A 16,111-nucleotide genomic window follows, 5' to 3' on the forward strand; every position below is an offset into this window, starting at 1 on the left:
TACTAGAAATAGGCTGGAGAATTTTAAAGTATTAAAGACACATAATATACAAAGATCCTCATAAAATGTTGTTTCATTCTGCATCTCCTCTTCTCCCACTTTCTGTTTGAATTTTTTTTTAGACTATTTATTTTTTAATCCATTTGGGGATACAAAATGAAAAGGTGTCTTGACCAAATTATCCCTGGCAATTCTTTTTTAGAATTCTGTTGGTTAAAAAAATATATGATCATTGTAGCTATTTTAGATGTAAGCTTATGTGACAGTTCCTGAGACTAGAATGTTAATAATGAGCACTTAAAATTGAGGTAAAATTGAAGTTCATTATGTCGGGTTAGAGTTGGAGGTAGAATGGGTGGTATTGCAGGGTGATGGGTGTATATTTTCATTACTAATATTGTTAATATTAGTCATAATGAATGCTTCCACTTAGTGAATACCCAACTGATTTACGTACATTTCTTTTAAATCATCTTAATAATCCTGTCAACTGTAATACATACCTTTTTTGTTTCTGACAAGGAAACTGAATTCCAGTTTGGTTGAGAAACTTATAAGAAGTTACATTATATCTGTTATACCATGACATTTATAAAACTTACTAAAATTTTTCTCCACTGAAACTAACTTCTTTCCTCACTTTTTCCAGTTCGCTGTGGGTCATGATGAAGGTACCTTCCCTGCTAGACCATAGATTATAAGTTCCTTGAGGACAAGGACTATGTCTGTTATTTATTACTATATCCCTTGGGCCTAGCCTAGTGCCGGTTTAGTAGGTACTTAATAAATGTTTCAACAACGAATAAATCTCTGAGCACATTAAAATTGTTAAGAAATCAGATGCAGATTTTTGAAAACAATCTTTGAAATGAAGAACTAAGTTGGAAGACATACAACCTGGTATTTAGACTTACCCTAAAACCACAGTAATGATACTGACGTAAGGGTAGACATATAGATCAATGGAACAGAATCCAGAAATAGACCCACACATTTATGGGCAATTGATTTTTGATGAATATATCAGGGTAATTTAGAGGAAAGGAAAATCTTTTCAACAAAATAAAATGTCTCAGTATCTATATAGAAAAAAAGGAACATCAGCTTCTCCCTCATACCATACAAAAAGTTAATACAGAATGAATCACAGCCCTAAATGTAAGAGCTAAAACTGTAAAACTTACAGAAGGAAACTTAAGCAAAGATCCTTGTGCACTCAAATCACCTAATATTTCTTAGATAGAACACAAAAAGCACAAACTATAAAAAAGGGAAAAATTAATAAATTGGACTTTCTCAAAATTAAACTTTTTCTCTTTGAAAGAAACTGTTCAGAGTATGAAAGACACCGTTAAGCCACAGAATGGGAGAAGGTATTTGCAATACATATATCTGATAGAGGATTTGTATCCAATATATATACAAAGAACTCTTCGATAATAAGACAACCCAAGTAAAACGGAAACAAAAAACTCAGACACTTCACAAAGGAATAACCAATAAGCTTATGAAAATATGTTCAACGTTATTAGTCATCAGGTAAATGTAAATTTCTGTGAGATATGACTGCACACTCATTAGAACGACTCAAATGAAAAAGACTGACGTTCTAAGTGTTTGTGAGGATGTGGAGCAGCCAGAATGCTCACACACTGATGAAAATGTAACACAGTAAAATCACTTTGGAAAATTCTTAAGTTGTTTCTGAAAGTTAACCATACCCTCAGCAAACAACGCAGAAGCATCACTCCTATGTATTTATTCAAGAGAAATGAATATACAAAGACTTGTGCTTGAATGTTCATAGCAACTTTATTCACAGTAGCCCCAAACTTTATTCACAGTAGCCCCAAATGGGAAACATCCCAAATATCCATCAACAGTTGAATGGATAAACAAAATGTATATTCATATGATGGAATACTGCTTAGCAATAAAAAGGGATGAACTCTGTTACACACAGCCATGTGGATGCATCCCAGAATCATGCTACATGAAAGAAGCAGCACAAGAGTGTACATACTGTATGATTCCATTTATATAAAATGCAGAAAATGCAAACTGATCTATACTGATAAACAGATCCTTGGTTACCTGGGACCAGGGGCAGAGAGAGGGACCTTTTGGGAGTATTGGGAATGTTCTGGATCTTGACTCTGGTGGTGGTTTCACAGATGCATATATCTGTCAGAGCTCATCAACTTGTACACTTTAAATGGGTGAAGTTTATTGTAATTCAATAATATTGATTAAATAAAAAGTTGGGCAAAGGAGGATGGAAAAAATAGTTAAATATATAAAACTTCATTTTATGTTTCTCGGTATACATTTTCTAAACTATGTGCATCCTTACTTTTTTTCATCTCACTTTAAAATAATAAACTTCTTCACTGTTTTAACATGCATTTACGTACCTTGTTATGCCAACTTGTGACTCCTTAAGAAAGTTTTGATCAAGAAAATAAGAGTTTATAGGAAAGATTATGTCCTGGGTAGTAAGAAAATGAAATCATTGGAGATTATAGTTATACCAAAATGGGACAGTAGAAGGAGAATTCAGCTTATAGATATATTCTTGTTGTGTTAGTTATTATATATATGCAGTGCCCTTAAGATAGCTGAAAATACTAATAGAGGCATCCCAGTTTGAGCACGTGCTTCACCACAGGCTAGTGTTATAATGTAATTTCTACATGACATTTTCTCGAAAAAGCTTGCTTATTGGTAAAAGTAACCAGTCATTCATAATTTTTATAAAAATTGTGGTGTGTGGTGGCATTTGGAAGTTTTATAATTTAGAAGTCATAGTTTATAAATCATGTTTTAACCTACACACCCGTTGTCAGTGCTGCTAAAGATGTGTATATATGTATACGCCTACAACTTCTTTAAAAAGTCTTTAAAGAAAAATTTCTGTTGAGATCACAAGCACCAAACTTTTGCGAAACCATTTTGCTGTTCATCTATTCGATGGTCAGTTGCAGTGCCCAAGAATTAAGTTCGGGGCCTGGTAGCACAATTTATAGCAGGATCCCATCTCTTTCACCATTGTTTAGAGGTGCAGGCAGCTATGCTTCCCTGCTGCATAATAATGCTCGTCTCAGGTTTCAGAGGACATGTTTGGCAGCCTAGTGGGACATTGCCTGAATCTTTGTCTCATTGGAGCTGAAATCTCAACGTAAATTTGAAATGATTTCATGTAAAAGAACCAACTTATTGTCAGTGAACAATCCAAGCAGCAACAGTTTTCTTTCTAAAACAGGAAGTGATCTATTACCAGGTATCCTGCCCAGTTTATTAGTTGGCACTAAAATAACATTAATTGGCAATTTATAGTGTAAACTTGACAAAAATTTGATGAGGTTCAGTTTAGCTGTTGTTTTTCAGCTGACGCTTGATAAATTTTCTAGAGATTTAAGCACAAATATGTATTCTCATAATTTCATTTACTTGACATTTATTGGGCATCAGTAGTGAGCCCAGCACTGTACCAGGTGCTCGTTTCTTTAGAGCCCTACAGATTTCATTATTTCTTTCTATAGTAATCGTCAAGGAGTATTGTACCATACCATTTTTGCTGCCTGAATAGGTTATTTTCATCCCTGAATTGAAATCACCATTGATTTAATGACCATAAGAGAAAAAGGTAAAGAAAATAAATACTGGGTTTTGGTATCTGCTCACATTAAAGCTTAACTCCATTAAGTGGCACGTTAACGTCTTGGGGTGGGTGAGGGTTGTAGATGCGCCACTCAGGGCAGGAAGGAAGAGATACCTGGGAGAAGCCCACGCTCAAGCTCAACAGTAGGACAAACATGAGTTTCCTGGTTTTTAAGGTCTCTGAGTAGGAGTGATTGTGTGTTCACAAGCCCAGGAGACTGAAAGCCTTTTCTCAGGCAGGTCTTTGAACCCTAATGCACCCCAATGGAGAAAAAGGAGAAGGGTAGGTAACATTCTGGTTTCACTTTCAGATGACAGTGATACCCCTCCAAGGTCCAATCAGGTGGAAAGGCTGATTGCTAAGGAGAGAAAAGCCTATCCCTGATTGGACAGGGCCCTGGATTCCCTAGGGGAAGGGACCCTGCCTTTCCCCATTTTATCTCCAATGCTGGGCACAGAGTAGGTGTTTATTAACTGCTTAATAAATGAATAGTTAAGCAAATGGATAAGTCTACTCTTCTCTGCTTTCACTCTCCTCTTCATCCTGTTCCCTCCCATTTTTCCTGCTTTCTTTTCATTTAGAACATTTGTAATTGTTGATTTCTTTTGATGAAATGTATCTGTTTGTCCTACTGTATAAGCTTTTTGCCTCTCAGCACTGGGGGGTGTTCTCCAATTGCAACTGGAAATGTGCCTGGAACACAGTAGAACCAAATACAGAATTGTTGACTTACATGTGAAATTAACCAACATGTGAAATTAACCAGTGGAGACTAAAACTCTTCAAATGGGATCAATTTTATAAATCCAAAAAGTTGAAATTACTTAGATTAGTATACCTTGAATGTGATTTTTCTTCTTTGTAGGATTTTTAACATAACTGAGAAAAATTGTTTTTAAAAGTTGTTAATCACTATGAGAGTATTGCTCTTTAAATATTTGACCTGAAGATTTTCTTCATCTAATTAGTAAAATTAATGTGTTTATCTCTGTATTCATTGGTACCTAATTATTTGATATAATAGAAAGTTGCATTTCATTTTCTCCAATATCAATGAAGGTACCATTGGATACAACCAGCGGAACAGAATTGATACTCTCATGTATCTCCTGGCATATCCACAAAAACCCATGGTTAAAACAAAGACTATTGAGTTGATAGAATTTGAGAAACTGCCAGCTGGACAGAATGCGACAGTTGCTGTGATGAGTTATAGTGGCTATGATATAGAAGATGCTCTTGTTTTAAACAAGGCTTCCTTGGACAGAGGTAAGTGAATTTTCAAAGCTCTAACACCAAAGGTGCTTGGTGCAGATTTAGATACAGGCATGATCGACTTGAAAGTCACTTGATGTCAAAATGGTAATGTCAGTTTCAAGTGATTTGAATTTTATAATATACAAACAGGAGGTGGTGATGTCTTGGTGTTAACATTTTTTAAATGAATATTATATAGAGGTATTAGTTAAGTATTAATAAGGAATCTTTTTTTTTCCTTTATTTTAATTTATTGCTGACTTGAGACAATTCAACAGAAAATGTGTAAGAACTTGTTTATTTCCTAGCAGGAATTACAATAAGTGAAATATGTTTTTTGAAAATAGTTATATATTCAACAACAAACCTGTTTGAGAGGCCAGTAGCAATATTTGTATGTAAAAGGCTATTTTTTTAATTGTATATCTCAACCCTATAATGCTGTACCTTTTTGTTAGCAAAATGATAAAAGTACACATACACAAACCCTGGCTCATTGTTTTTACGTTTTTCTTCCCCGGTTTTGACAGTTTACTTTTGCAGGTCCCCACTCGGTGGTTTGTTAGCCATCACCTGATCCTCGGTCTGACTTCTGTCTTCATCATCTGTTTTTCTCCTTCCTCCCTGCGTACCCACTCTGCCTTCCCCTTCACTCTTCCTAGTTGCTAGGCAGCCATAATAGTACTCCTAGACATGTGTCTTTGGCATTAATGTTGGCTGCACTTAATTTATGCTTCTTTTTTTCCTCCAAATGACAACAGCCATGCTTTAAAACTAGGTGTTTTCCTTTCTGATTAACTGGTTACATTTATGTGGAAATCTGAAGACTTTGTGATATCTGTCAGAAACTCCACAACACAATTTAATGATCTGAGTTTACTGTCCTCTTGCTTTTAAGCTCCCACCTGTAAATAAAATGTCCATTTACACTTAGAAGAAAACGCTTCTGATTTCATGCAGTTCATATTCACACAGCACTCCAGCACGTTGTACTTAATGGCCATTGTACAAAATTTCAAGATCATGTAATGTTTCCAAAGCAGCTGGCTCTCTGAGCCGAGTTTATTATGGCCATACACAATTTACCAGGAGCCATAATGACGAAGACCTTTCTCGAAGACACACAAATATCTTCATCTACTATCCAGTTGTAGAAATGTGTTGTTACATCGCATGGTCACCTTCATATTTAAAAAATTACATTAGAGCACTGAGATTTTATTTAGAAATCCACTCTTCCCTGATTGATTTTCTGACTCACATTCTTAGATTTCTTGAAAGAGTTCTGCTTTTGGTGGAGAATCATAAGCAGAGGATTTTACAGCCATGCATTTATTTCTTCAGTAATAGCTGGCATTTAATCTGGAGACTTTTTCCTGTTTAAGTGAACTCTGACATGGCTCAGTATATCCTCAGGAGACTAGAGGGAGAATCCAGTTTAAAATAACTGCTTGGCCAAAGGGGAAAAAAGAAATACAGCCATAGCATGTTAGGAAATGTTATTTAGTGCAGGATTGACAGCTCTTTTGAACAACTGACGAATCTTTTTATGGGATTCAGTGGTTGAGTTTTTTGCTCCATCTAAAGGTTTTCTTCTGTTCATTTTGCTTACTTTTCTTAATGTTTAGATTGTTAATTGGTCCTAGAACTTTTCCCTCATCCACTAGATAAATGTGGTCTAAAAATGTAATCAAAGTAAACTCTAATCTTCAGGGCAGCGGTGAACTGTCTCTCCCATAAAAATTATTTGATCGGTCCTTTTTATTCTCTCTCCTCTCTGGAGAAAAATTAAATGTTTTTGTTTGCTTGTTTGGGACTTCCTCTAAATGCCGAAATCAGCAAAAGGAAAACCTTCCAGAGAAGGTTAGCAGAAGTTATGCACCAAAATGATGTATGAGAAGAATGCTGGCTGATCAGTGAACTCGGTCTGTCTCAACTCAGCCACCACCTTGCTGGGTGACCTTGGCCACTTAATTTCTCTGCTACTCACTCGTAGCACCTGTAGGATACAGGGGTTAAGCCAGGTGATCTCTAAGGCCCTTTCCAGTTTTCATGTGCTATGGCTCTGTGCTCTCAAAGAATCCCAGTGACATTCTTAGGTTTCTCTCACTTTCCTCCAACCTGACAAGGTATATTCCATGCTGGAAAATGGTTGTAGAGATTCTAGTGTTAATATGGTTAGTAGAGATCCTGAGCCAGTTCTTCAAGTTATCAGATTGTTATATGGTTTGGCCAGTCTCAGATTATCTAAATGTAGAGCAGTTTGGGGGTGTTTTTTTGGCGGGGAAGGGAGGTAGAGTGTGGTGGGTTGTTGAATAACACAAATCTTGACCTCTCATAGTTTCATATTACTTGTGGTTCTGAACCCATTTTGGTTTCATTTTAGGCTTTGGGCGTTGCCTTGTATATAAAAATGCTAAATGTACTTTGAAACGATATACCAATCAGACTTTTGATAAAGTGATGGGGCCGATGTTGGATGCTGCTACAAGGAAACCCATCTGGCGACATGAAATTTTAGATGCAGATGGTATTTGTTCTCCAGGTAAAAGCCTTAAAAAATTTTTTTCATGTATACATTTTTAAATTATGAAAGTTATTCAACAGTATTTCTAAATGTTTGGTATACAGGGCAGAAAAAAATAGCAACCTGTAAAACCCTCTCCTAACTCAACCAGTGTGGTCACTTTTGATGAATTTCCTTCCAGTCTGTTTTTCTGTGCATACGTTTTTACATAACAGCAATCTATTCTAGTTATACTTTTCTACTTATTATTTTGAATAAAGCCACTTGAAGGAAATATTTAGAATAAGGTCGTGTCCCTGCATCTACAGCAGTATTTCATCATTTGTGCATTTAGCTTACAAACTGACTTCAGAATCCTCTTCCACTAAAAATTGTGACTCTGTTGTACTTATAAACCTGTGATGAATTTTGTTGATACAACCCACAGCCCCTGCCCCGATGAGTCTTGTAGGCTAGTGTGGGAGACTAACGTTGATCAAAGGATCGCACACAAACATAGGTCAAATTGCAACCAGGTTAAGGAATCATATAAGGAGCTATGGGGCAATTTTATGGCAAGAGTATTTGACCTAGTCAGGAAGGTCGAGGTAGCCTTCCCCGGGGAGATGACCAGCAGCTGCAGGATAAGTAGAGTTAACCCGTGAAGCAGAAGTGGGGGATGTCTAGGCGTGGGAAGGGCTTGTGCAGGTATCCTGCAGCTCGCTCACTAAAGGACCCAGAGGAAGGCCAGTGTGCCTATGGGGATGGGGGGGAGGGGCAGGGCGCAGTGTGGAGAAGAAAGTAGAAGGGAGCAAAGATAGAGGGGGCCAAATGAGAGCTCTTGAGGCCGCTAGGCGACAGGAGCCGCGGGGAGGTGGCGAGAAGGGGGGCTGGGTTGGAAAGGTGGCTAGGAGAGGAAGTCCACACAGCCCTGCCCACGGATGCTGCCCAGGGGGTGAGTGCTGGGCGGTGATGCTGCATCCGCCCGTGGTGCCCCGAGCCACGCGGTACATGGCTTCCCCTCCCTCTTGCTGCCTTTGTACTCTTAAACCTGGGTGCTGTGGCAGGGAAAGTAAGCGCAGTGACAGTAGTGTAGTAGTTGGTCTTTGAGCTTACCATGAACAGGTACCAAGCAAAGGTGAGAATAGCAGGAAAATCAAAGAAATATTTGTATTTTCTCATTGTCCAGGTTAGGTTGGTGGTGACTTATCACTGGTTGAAATAACTAGTAAGTGGCCCAAACCTGTTCTAACACTCAAGGAGATATTTTAAATTGCTACCTATTGACATGAATTTTCTCGCATTAATATGGTCTCCTAAATGAGTTTCTTAATTTTATACACAGTGTGATCTTAATCTATGGGTTTTTCAAATGGGCTTGCAAAATTACAGACAAGCCCTGTTGAACTCTAGTTCCCACTGAGTGGACTCTTTTTTCTTCCATGTCTGGATTTCATGCACCAAGTCTAATCACATGGTTTTATGCACCAATAATCTTTGCGTTCCATACAGATGATAGTGATTTGTCTAACACCCTTCTCTCTTTCTTAGGTGAGAAAGTAGAAAACAAGCAAGTGCTTGTAAATAAGTCCATGCCCACAGTGACTCAGATTCCCTTGGAAGGAAGTAATGTGCCCCAGCAGCCGCAGTACAAAGATGTGCCCATCACGTATGTATTGGAAATACATTGAAAGGTTTTTAAAAAGAAGGAATAGAGGAAATTGGAAGTTAGCTCCTTTTGGCTGGTGACTCCCAGATAGACATCTGCCCAGTTTCAGCTCCATACCAGCACCTGGACAGCAGGGGCCCCAAACCCAGATCCAAACCATCTTTCTCCCCTCGCCTACCCCAGCCTCAGACATGCTCCTTCTGGGTCCCTCCCTTGGTGAGTGGCACTGCCATCCTGACTCCTTTCCATTACAAACCTTAATTTGGTAAATCCTGTAAGTTCTCTCTCCTTAGCAGTTCTCTAATCCACCGATGACAGCTGTAGCTGTCTGAGTTTGGCCCTCCTCTCCTGCCGGACTCGTAGTTATTGGTGACCACTTATCCGCCTCCAGTCTTGTACCTCCCCACATCTCTCAGGCTCTCTCTGTTACTGCCAGAGTAGTTTTTTCCCCTAAATTACTCATCTCTTCATGTTACTCTATTGAGCAACTAGAATAAAACTTGAGTAGATTGAGTAAAACTCTCAGTGACAGTGTTGCCTGTAGGATAAAGGCCAAATGAAATAGTAATACATACACGACTGTCCATGACCCTTGGCATACGTCTCTAGCCTTACCCTTTTGCACGTTGGCCCCCATATTTCTAGTAAATTGTCTCTTATTCTCCAAATGTTCCATCTGACTTCAGTGTATTTACTCATGCTGCTCCCTCTGCCTGGAATTTCATTCCCTCTGGTCAGGACTCAGCTCTAGGGTCCCCTCCTCTGGGAAGCAGTCGATAGCCTGCCCCTCCCTGCTACCACTGTCATCCCCAGCCCCTGGTAGGACTGACTGTCACCTCCCTTGGGCCTTTCCTCTTCCCCATACCACTGATAACCTTCTTGTACTTACCTTTCTCTCTTCCTTTACTGGTTGTGTGTTTCTTTGGGGCAGGAACCATGTCTACTTAATCTTTGTATGTTCAGAGCCTACAAGGATCTGACACAGAGTAGACTCTGAATAATGGTATGAAAAACAGATAAGAGGTGAAGTGTGTGAAAAAATTCACGATGGCAGAGCTGAGTAGATAAAAGTAATATTTAAAAAGTGGTTAATAATTTGGAGTTGAGTAACAGGTTCCAGCTCAAATCCCAGGTCTGCTTTGTATGAGGCATGTGTCCTGGACAAGTGCTTAATAACCTCTCTTAGCATCGGTTTTCCTATAAGTTTTCCTTATTCCTTATTTCCTGTAAAGGAATAACAACGTGTGAATAATAGTATGTGTGGTGAAGATTAAACTGCATTATGCCTGCCTCATAATAAATGTTAGCCATTTTAAACTAGGACTGTACAAGGGAAATTGTCACATTTGAATTTGTTATTGAAAAATGAAAGTCATTTTTTCAGAGCCCAAAATGGGAATGTCAAAATATTCTGCGATAGGTATTACATAAAATATGGCCAGGGTGATAGGTTCACAAAGGGCAGTTTGAAAACTCTGCTTTAGTGACTTCCTCTTAATGTTAGCTACAAAGGGGCAACGGATTCATATATTGAAAAAGTGATGATATCTTCGAATGCCGAAGATGCTTTTCTGATCAAAATGCTGCTGAGACAGACAAGGCGTCCAGAAATTGGAGACAAATTCAGCAGTCGTCATGGGCAAAAAGGTAAGTTGTTTCATTTCTCAACTTTTTTATATAACTATAGTAAAGTATTTATTAACCACTTTATATAAGAACTACTTTATAACTGCTCATTAGAAAAATTTAGTATGTTTGAAAAATTATTACTGTGTTATCAGAAGTATTCTCGTTTTATTTCTCAGATTAACCTGTTTATATTTTAATGGCATTTAAAAATATACCATAGTTTTGCTTCTCTATGCTATTTATTTCATTCTACAACTGCTTGGGCCAAAATTATAATTATAAATACATTCTAGATGATGTACCTACTAAAGTACAAGTGGCTGTTCAGAAATAAGTAGTAATACCTATTTTTTATGAAAGGTATATATTTAAAATACTGTATGTTCTGTTGGGGCATGGTATCATAGGATGTCAGCACCACAAGATACCTTCATCTGCCCCTTTAGTTAACAGATGAGGAGGTTCACACTCCGCTTGGTAAGCAGCCAGTCAAGGCTGCGCCGCTGGTCACTGAGCTGGTGTTAGGACCCTGATCTCCCGCCTCCAATGCAGTGCTGTGTCCACTGCATAGTGGTCCTTCTCCTACACGCTGCTTCTCCAGCTCATCCCACTGGCGAGCCTCACTCTTTCCGTTGGTGGTTAATGCTGGGTTTTCATTCATTTTTGGTTTTGTTTTGTTTTTTTATCTTCAAGAAATGTGTGTACTGTGTCACTGTTGATTAACTCATTATCAGTAAGGTCTCTTTTAGTCAATATATACCTAGTATTTAAGTTTGTCCTGGGTTTGAATTTTTTCTCTGTTTGCCACTTACTAGTTTTAAGAACAGCAACAGCAGCTAACACTTTTGTAGCACTAACTGTGTGTGTGGCAGTGTCTTCAGCACATTATATTTCCTAACTCATGTGTTTTTTACACAATCCCAGGACGTAGGTGCTGTTATGATCTGCATTCTATAGATGAGGAAGCAGAGGCACAGAAAGGTTAGCTGCTTGCCCAAGGTCCCCAGCTGGTGGCAGAACTCGTTTCTAAACCCTAGCAGCCTGGCTTCAGAGTCCATGCTCTTAACTAACTACTATGCTATCCTGACTGTTAAGCAGTTAGGATTGTGCCTGACACATAGTAAGTGCTCAAGAAGTGAGAGCAATGATCATTAATATTGGCTGTTATTCATTCACTCTTCAACTTTGAACCTCACCTTTGCTTATAAATTGCTGGTATGGTGTCTTCCTGTTTTTAATTGATTGGTTTGAGGATAATTACGCGTTGTATTCTTGATGATTTTGACTGTTTATTTGCCAAGCAAGTATATCAGATTTTACAATTTGTTTGGTCAGATGAATCTAGCCTTAGTTGTCATTCCATCAATGAAACTGTTTCAGACTAAGATACTATTTCATCAGAAGCATTTGTTAGTTCAGTTAACAGACACAAGATTATTTCAGCCTATCAATATTTTATAAGAAAGAATTGGTTCCATTTATAAATGTGAATTTGACACCTCTACTTCATACAGTTTCCTAAGATGCTAATTCTTAACTTTTGAGTGTTTTTAAACATATCTTGAGGTTCTCGTATTTTCCACTGCTTACTAGTGAAAGTCAAATTCTCTGTATTGAGACTGTTTCTCCTTCTCTCTTGGTCTTGACAATTTCTGAGGTACACTCCTGAGTCTTTCTGGGGTAGCCGTGGCCTTGTTAACAGCCTCTATTTTACTTGACCTATTACCTAGACAAGAGCAAAACTTGATGCTTCCCTTGTAAAATGTTTGCACTGGAAGCTTTACAAGAATGCACACCATAAGAGGACATCTCCACGCTGAATCAGTTTGCAAACTTGAAGCCCAAATCCTTGTGCATTACTCCATCAGAGTATTGTGTAAAGAGTTGAAGGCTGGAGTACATTTCAGTGATTATCCACTGTGTTCTCATTCCACTAAACTTCTTGAGGACAGGGACCATGTCTTTATATTCTCATAAGAGCCTTTCACATAGTAGATACTTAGTACGTAGTTGCTAACGGTTGAATATATGAATGAATTGAAGGTAGGGGGAAAGTGAAAAGGAACAGATTCCCCACTCTTGTTGGATTGATTTTACCCAGGTTTTAATCTGTATATTATATATAAGTGTATATATGTTACAGTATAATCAACGTGCTACTTTTGAAAATGAAAACCACACTTAATTAGTAAGTTCCTGTGAATGCAGGCCGCTAGGTAGAATGTCAACAAGTCTTTGTGCTGTTGCATTTTTGCAAACAATTATGGATAATGTTCATTGACAGAAGTGGTTTCCAACTTGCATTGATCTGAAACGTAGCAGATTTTAAAGGTCTGTTCACTCTTAGGGGGCTTTGACTAGTACATCACTATATGAAACTGAAAAAAGTCCTCCTGGGTCTCGATGACCTTTCACTTGTAGTGAGGAGTTTATCTTGCTAGTTTTCCTTTTCCAGATGGCTTTTAATCCAAGGGTAAAACCTTCTGATTAGCCTAGATTCCCTTGATATTCCCTTCTCTTACAGCTTCATTAGATTTATTGAAAAGATTGGGGGGAAAAAAAGCAAACAAAAAAATAGATAATGTAAACTTTAACAGAGTAATGGGAGGAATAACATAGGACGCTTAACTGAACATAATTTTTATTTCCTTTAAGTATAATTTTTTTATTAAATAATAAATGCACATGGCTTAAAAAAGTCAAATAGTACAAAAAAGGGTGGCTTGTACTAAAAAACATAAGTCCTTGCCTTTCTTCCAATTCTGCTTCCTAGGAGCAATTTCGTCTCATCTTCATCTTGTATTTCTAAATAATATTCTTAAGCAGCCCTATATTCATTCATCCATTTTAGATGTCACCTGCTGATCTCCCATTGTGACAGGTAGGAGGACCGAGCACTTTGCTACCTCTCTTTCCTGCTCCCAAGCTCCATTCCCTCATAGATTTATCATAATTTTGAGTTACTTAATTATTTAGATTGTATAGTTTGACTACATAAATATTGTTCATTCCCAAACCAAGTAATTGTTGAGTATATTTCCTTTGCTATGTAACTTTATTTTTTCAGAAGTTAATAATTATCTCATTAAAAATTTTTGCTTTATTTTCTTTATTCTCCTTACCATTCTTCTATACCATCAACAGCCTCTCAGCACAATCTTCCACGTGATCAGTAGTCTGTTAGGATCATTTTTTCCCCAGATGATTTCTTTTATAGCACTCTGACTCTTCCTCCTCCAAACTGTGGCGGTTATATACTCTGAGCCAGACCTTCCCAGCCAACGTTTTAAGAATCATAATAGGTGGACTGAGAGATTAATCCTTGTAACCCTCAGCAATGCAGAGCAGAGCCTGGGGCAGCCAAGGCCCTGAGCAGCTCATCTTGTGTGCCCTAAAATGTTTTCCAAAAAGGTTGGGAAGCACTCTGTGTTAGTTTGCTAGGACTGCCAAAATAAAATGCCACAGACTGGATGGCTTACACAATAGAAATTTATTGTCTCTCAGTTCTGGAGGGCAGAAATGTAAGATCAAGGTGTCATCAGGGTTGCTTTCTTTTAAGGGCTCTCTCCTTGGCTTGTAGATGGATGGCTGTCTTCTTCTGTGTCTTCACATCATCTTCCCTCTGTACATGTCTGTATCCACATTTCCCCTTTTTATAAGGACATTAGTCATCCTGGATTAGGGCCCACCCTAATGACCTCATTTTAACCTGATTGCCTCTTTAAAGACCCTGTCTCCCAATAGGGTCACGTTCTGAGGTACTCCAGGAGTTAGGACTCCAACATATGAATTTTCGGGCACACAGTCCACAGCGCACTCTAAGTCTGCTGAATGGTAGTCATTCATGAAATTCCCATTTGAGCCCCTGTTTCTTGGCTCTTCCCATGTCACTTTTCTCTCCAGCCCATCCCCACCCCCATAGTGGGATAGTCCGTCCGTTATGTTGCCGAGAAAGTGTGCATGGAAAGTAAATTTTTTGAGCTCATGTATGTCTGAACATGTTCTGTCATCATACCTGATGTATACTTTGGTTGAATATAGAATTCTAGATTTTAAAATTCTTCTCCCTAAGGATTTTGATCGCATTGCTACATTATCGTCTGGATTCCATGCTACTTATCTGAATTATAATGTCATTCTTCCTGATTGTTGTGTGTATGCTCTGTTTCTCTCTGTTTTCCTCCTTCCATCCTTCTCTCTTTCCTCACCCCACCCTGCTCTCTGGAAGCTTTTACTATCTTCTTCTTGTCTTGAATTCTGAAATTCCATAGACCCTTTTTTCATTCCTTGCCCTTGGAAATCAGGCACCCTCTTATTCTGGAAGTTCGAGTTCCTTCAATTCTTGGACATTTTCTTATATTTCTTGTTGGTAATTTCTTCTTCATCATTTTCTCTATGTCCTTTCTGGGTTTCCTATTAGTTAGATATTGGATCTTCCAGATTGATGCTCTAGTTTTCTTACCTTTTCTCCCCCCATTCTCCATTCTTTTCTCTTATTTTTCTTTCTAGGCGATTTGATCGATTTTATTTTCCAGATTTTTTTTAACCTACCCATTATATTTTTAATTTCTAATTACAATTTTAAATTTAATTTGTACTCCTCCTTTTTACAACAACAGGTATATATGTATATGTTTTTAGTTTTCTTTTAGCTTTACTTTTTTGGTTGTTTTGTTTTTCTTCTGTTTCTAATTTTGTCTCCGTTTCTAGAGAGGTTTTTTTCCCTCCTATGTGTTTTAGGGTCTGGTTGTTGTGGTTGGAAGCTTTCCTTTAATGTCTGCTGCCTCCTTGAACTTTGAAAGCTCTGTGTCCCAGGGACAGAACTTGTTGACTGGTGGCTGTCATTGTAGGTTGATCAGGCAGCGAACCATTCAGTTTCTACATAGTAGGATCTTTCTAGCTACTGCCTGAAGGTTGCAGCTGGGCATGAGGGTGGGTGCAGTGCTTAAGGCTATCAGCTGACCTTCTGGAAGCCAGATAGGGGCAGGGGGCTGCAGCCCCTGGTTCAGTGCACAGACTTTCACTTTATTCCTCTGTATCAGGCCAGCCCCTCACCCCACCCTCCACTGTAATTGCTACCTGTGGATCATGGGTCATTGTGGTTCAGTTTCTCGGGTAAGTTTTGGGGTAGAAGGGTAGTTTCTTGGCTGTATGGGGTGGAGAATAGAAACTCGGGTTCTGATGATTTCTTATACAGACATATATTTCTACAGATGTTTATTAAGTATCTCCTAAGTGTCTGGTACTATTCTAGGCCCTGGTGATAAGCAGTAAACAAAACAGACAAAATCCCAGCCCTTGTGGGGCCTACATTCTTGTGGGCAAGAGAGATAATGTTAAGTGCTGAGAAGACAAAAAAAAAAAAAAAAAAAGATAGGGGAGCAGAATA

The 16,111-nt window shown here is 38.4% G+C and overlaps 1 protein-coding gene across 4 annotated transcripts in view; it reads left to right on the forward strand.

The window, feature by feature from the left end:
* POLR3B (RNA polymerase III subunit B) overlaps window positions 1-16,111 on the forward strand; it is a 122,572-nt gene that overhangs the window by 70,740 nt on the left and 35,721 nt on the right. For 3 of the 4 annotated variants that reach the window (XM_033427562.2, XM_033427561.2, XM_033427563.2), the window contains exons 20-24: window positions 4,721-4,930; window positions 7,305-7,463; window positions 8,976-9,093; window positions 10,598-10,740; window positions 11,647-11,703. In XM_033427562.2, the coding sequence (XP_033283453.1) occupies window positions 4,721-4,930; window positions 7,305-7,463; window positions 8,976-9,093; window positions 10,598-10,740; window positions 11,647-11,703 (687 nt within the window). The remainder of the gene's footprint in view (window positions 1-4,720; window positions 4,931-7,304; window positions 7,464-8,975; window positions 9,094-10,597; window positions 10,741-11,646; window positions 11,704-16,111) is intronic. The other variant, XM_004269423.3, reaches the window with a different exon arrangement.

This window comes from Orcinus orca, chromosome 11 (assembly GCF_937001465.1).
Source record: "Orcinus orca chromosome 11, mOrcOrc1.1, whole genome shotgun sequence".
Classification (NCBI taxonomy): domain Eukaryota; kingdom Metazoa; phylum Chordata; class Mammalia; order Artiodactyla; family Delphinidae; genus Orcinus; species Orcinus orca.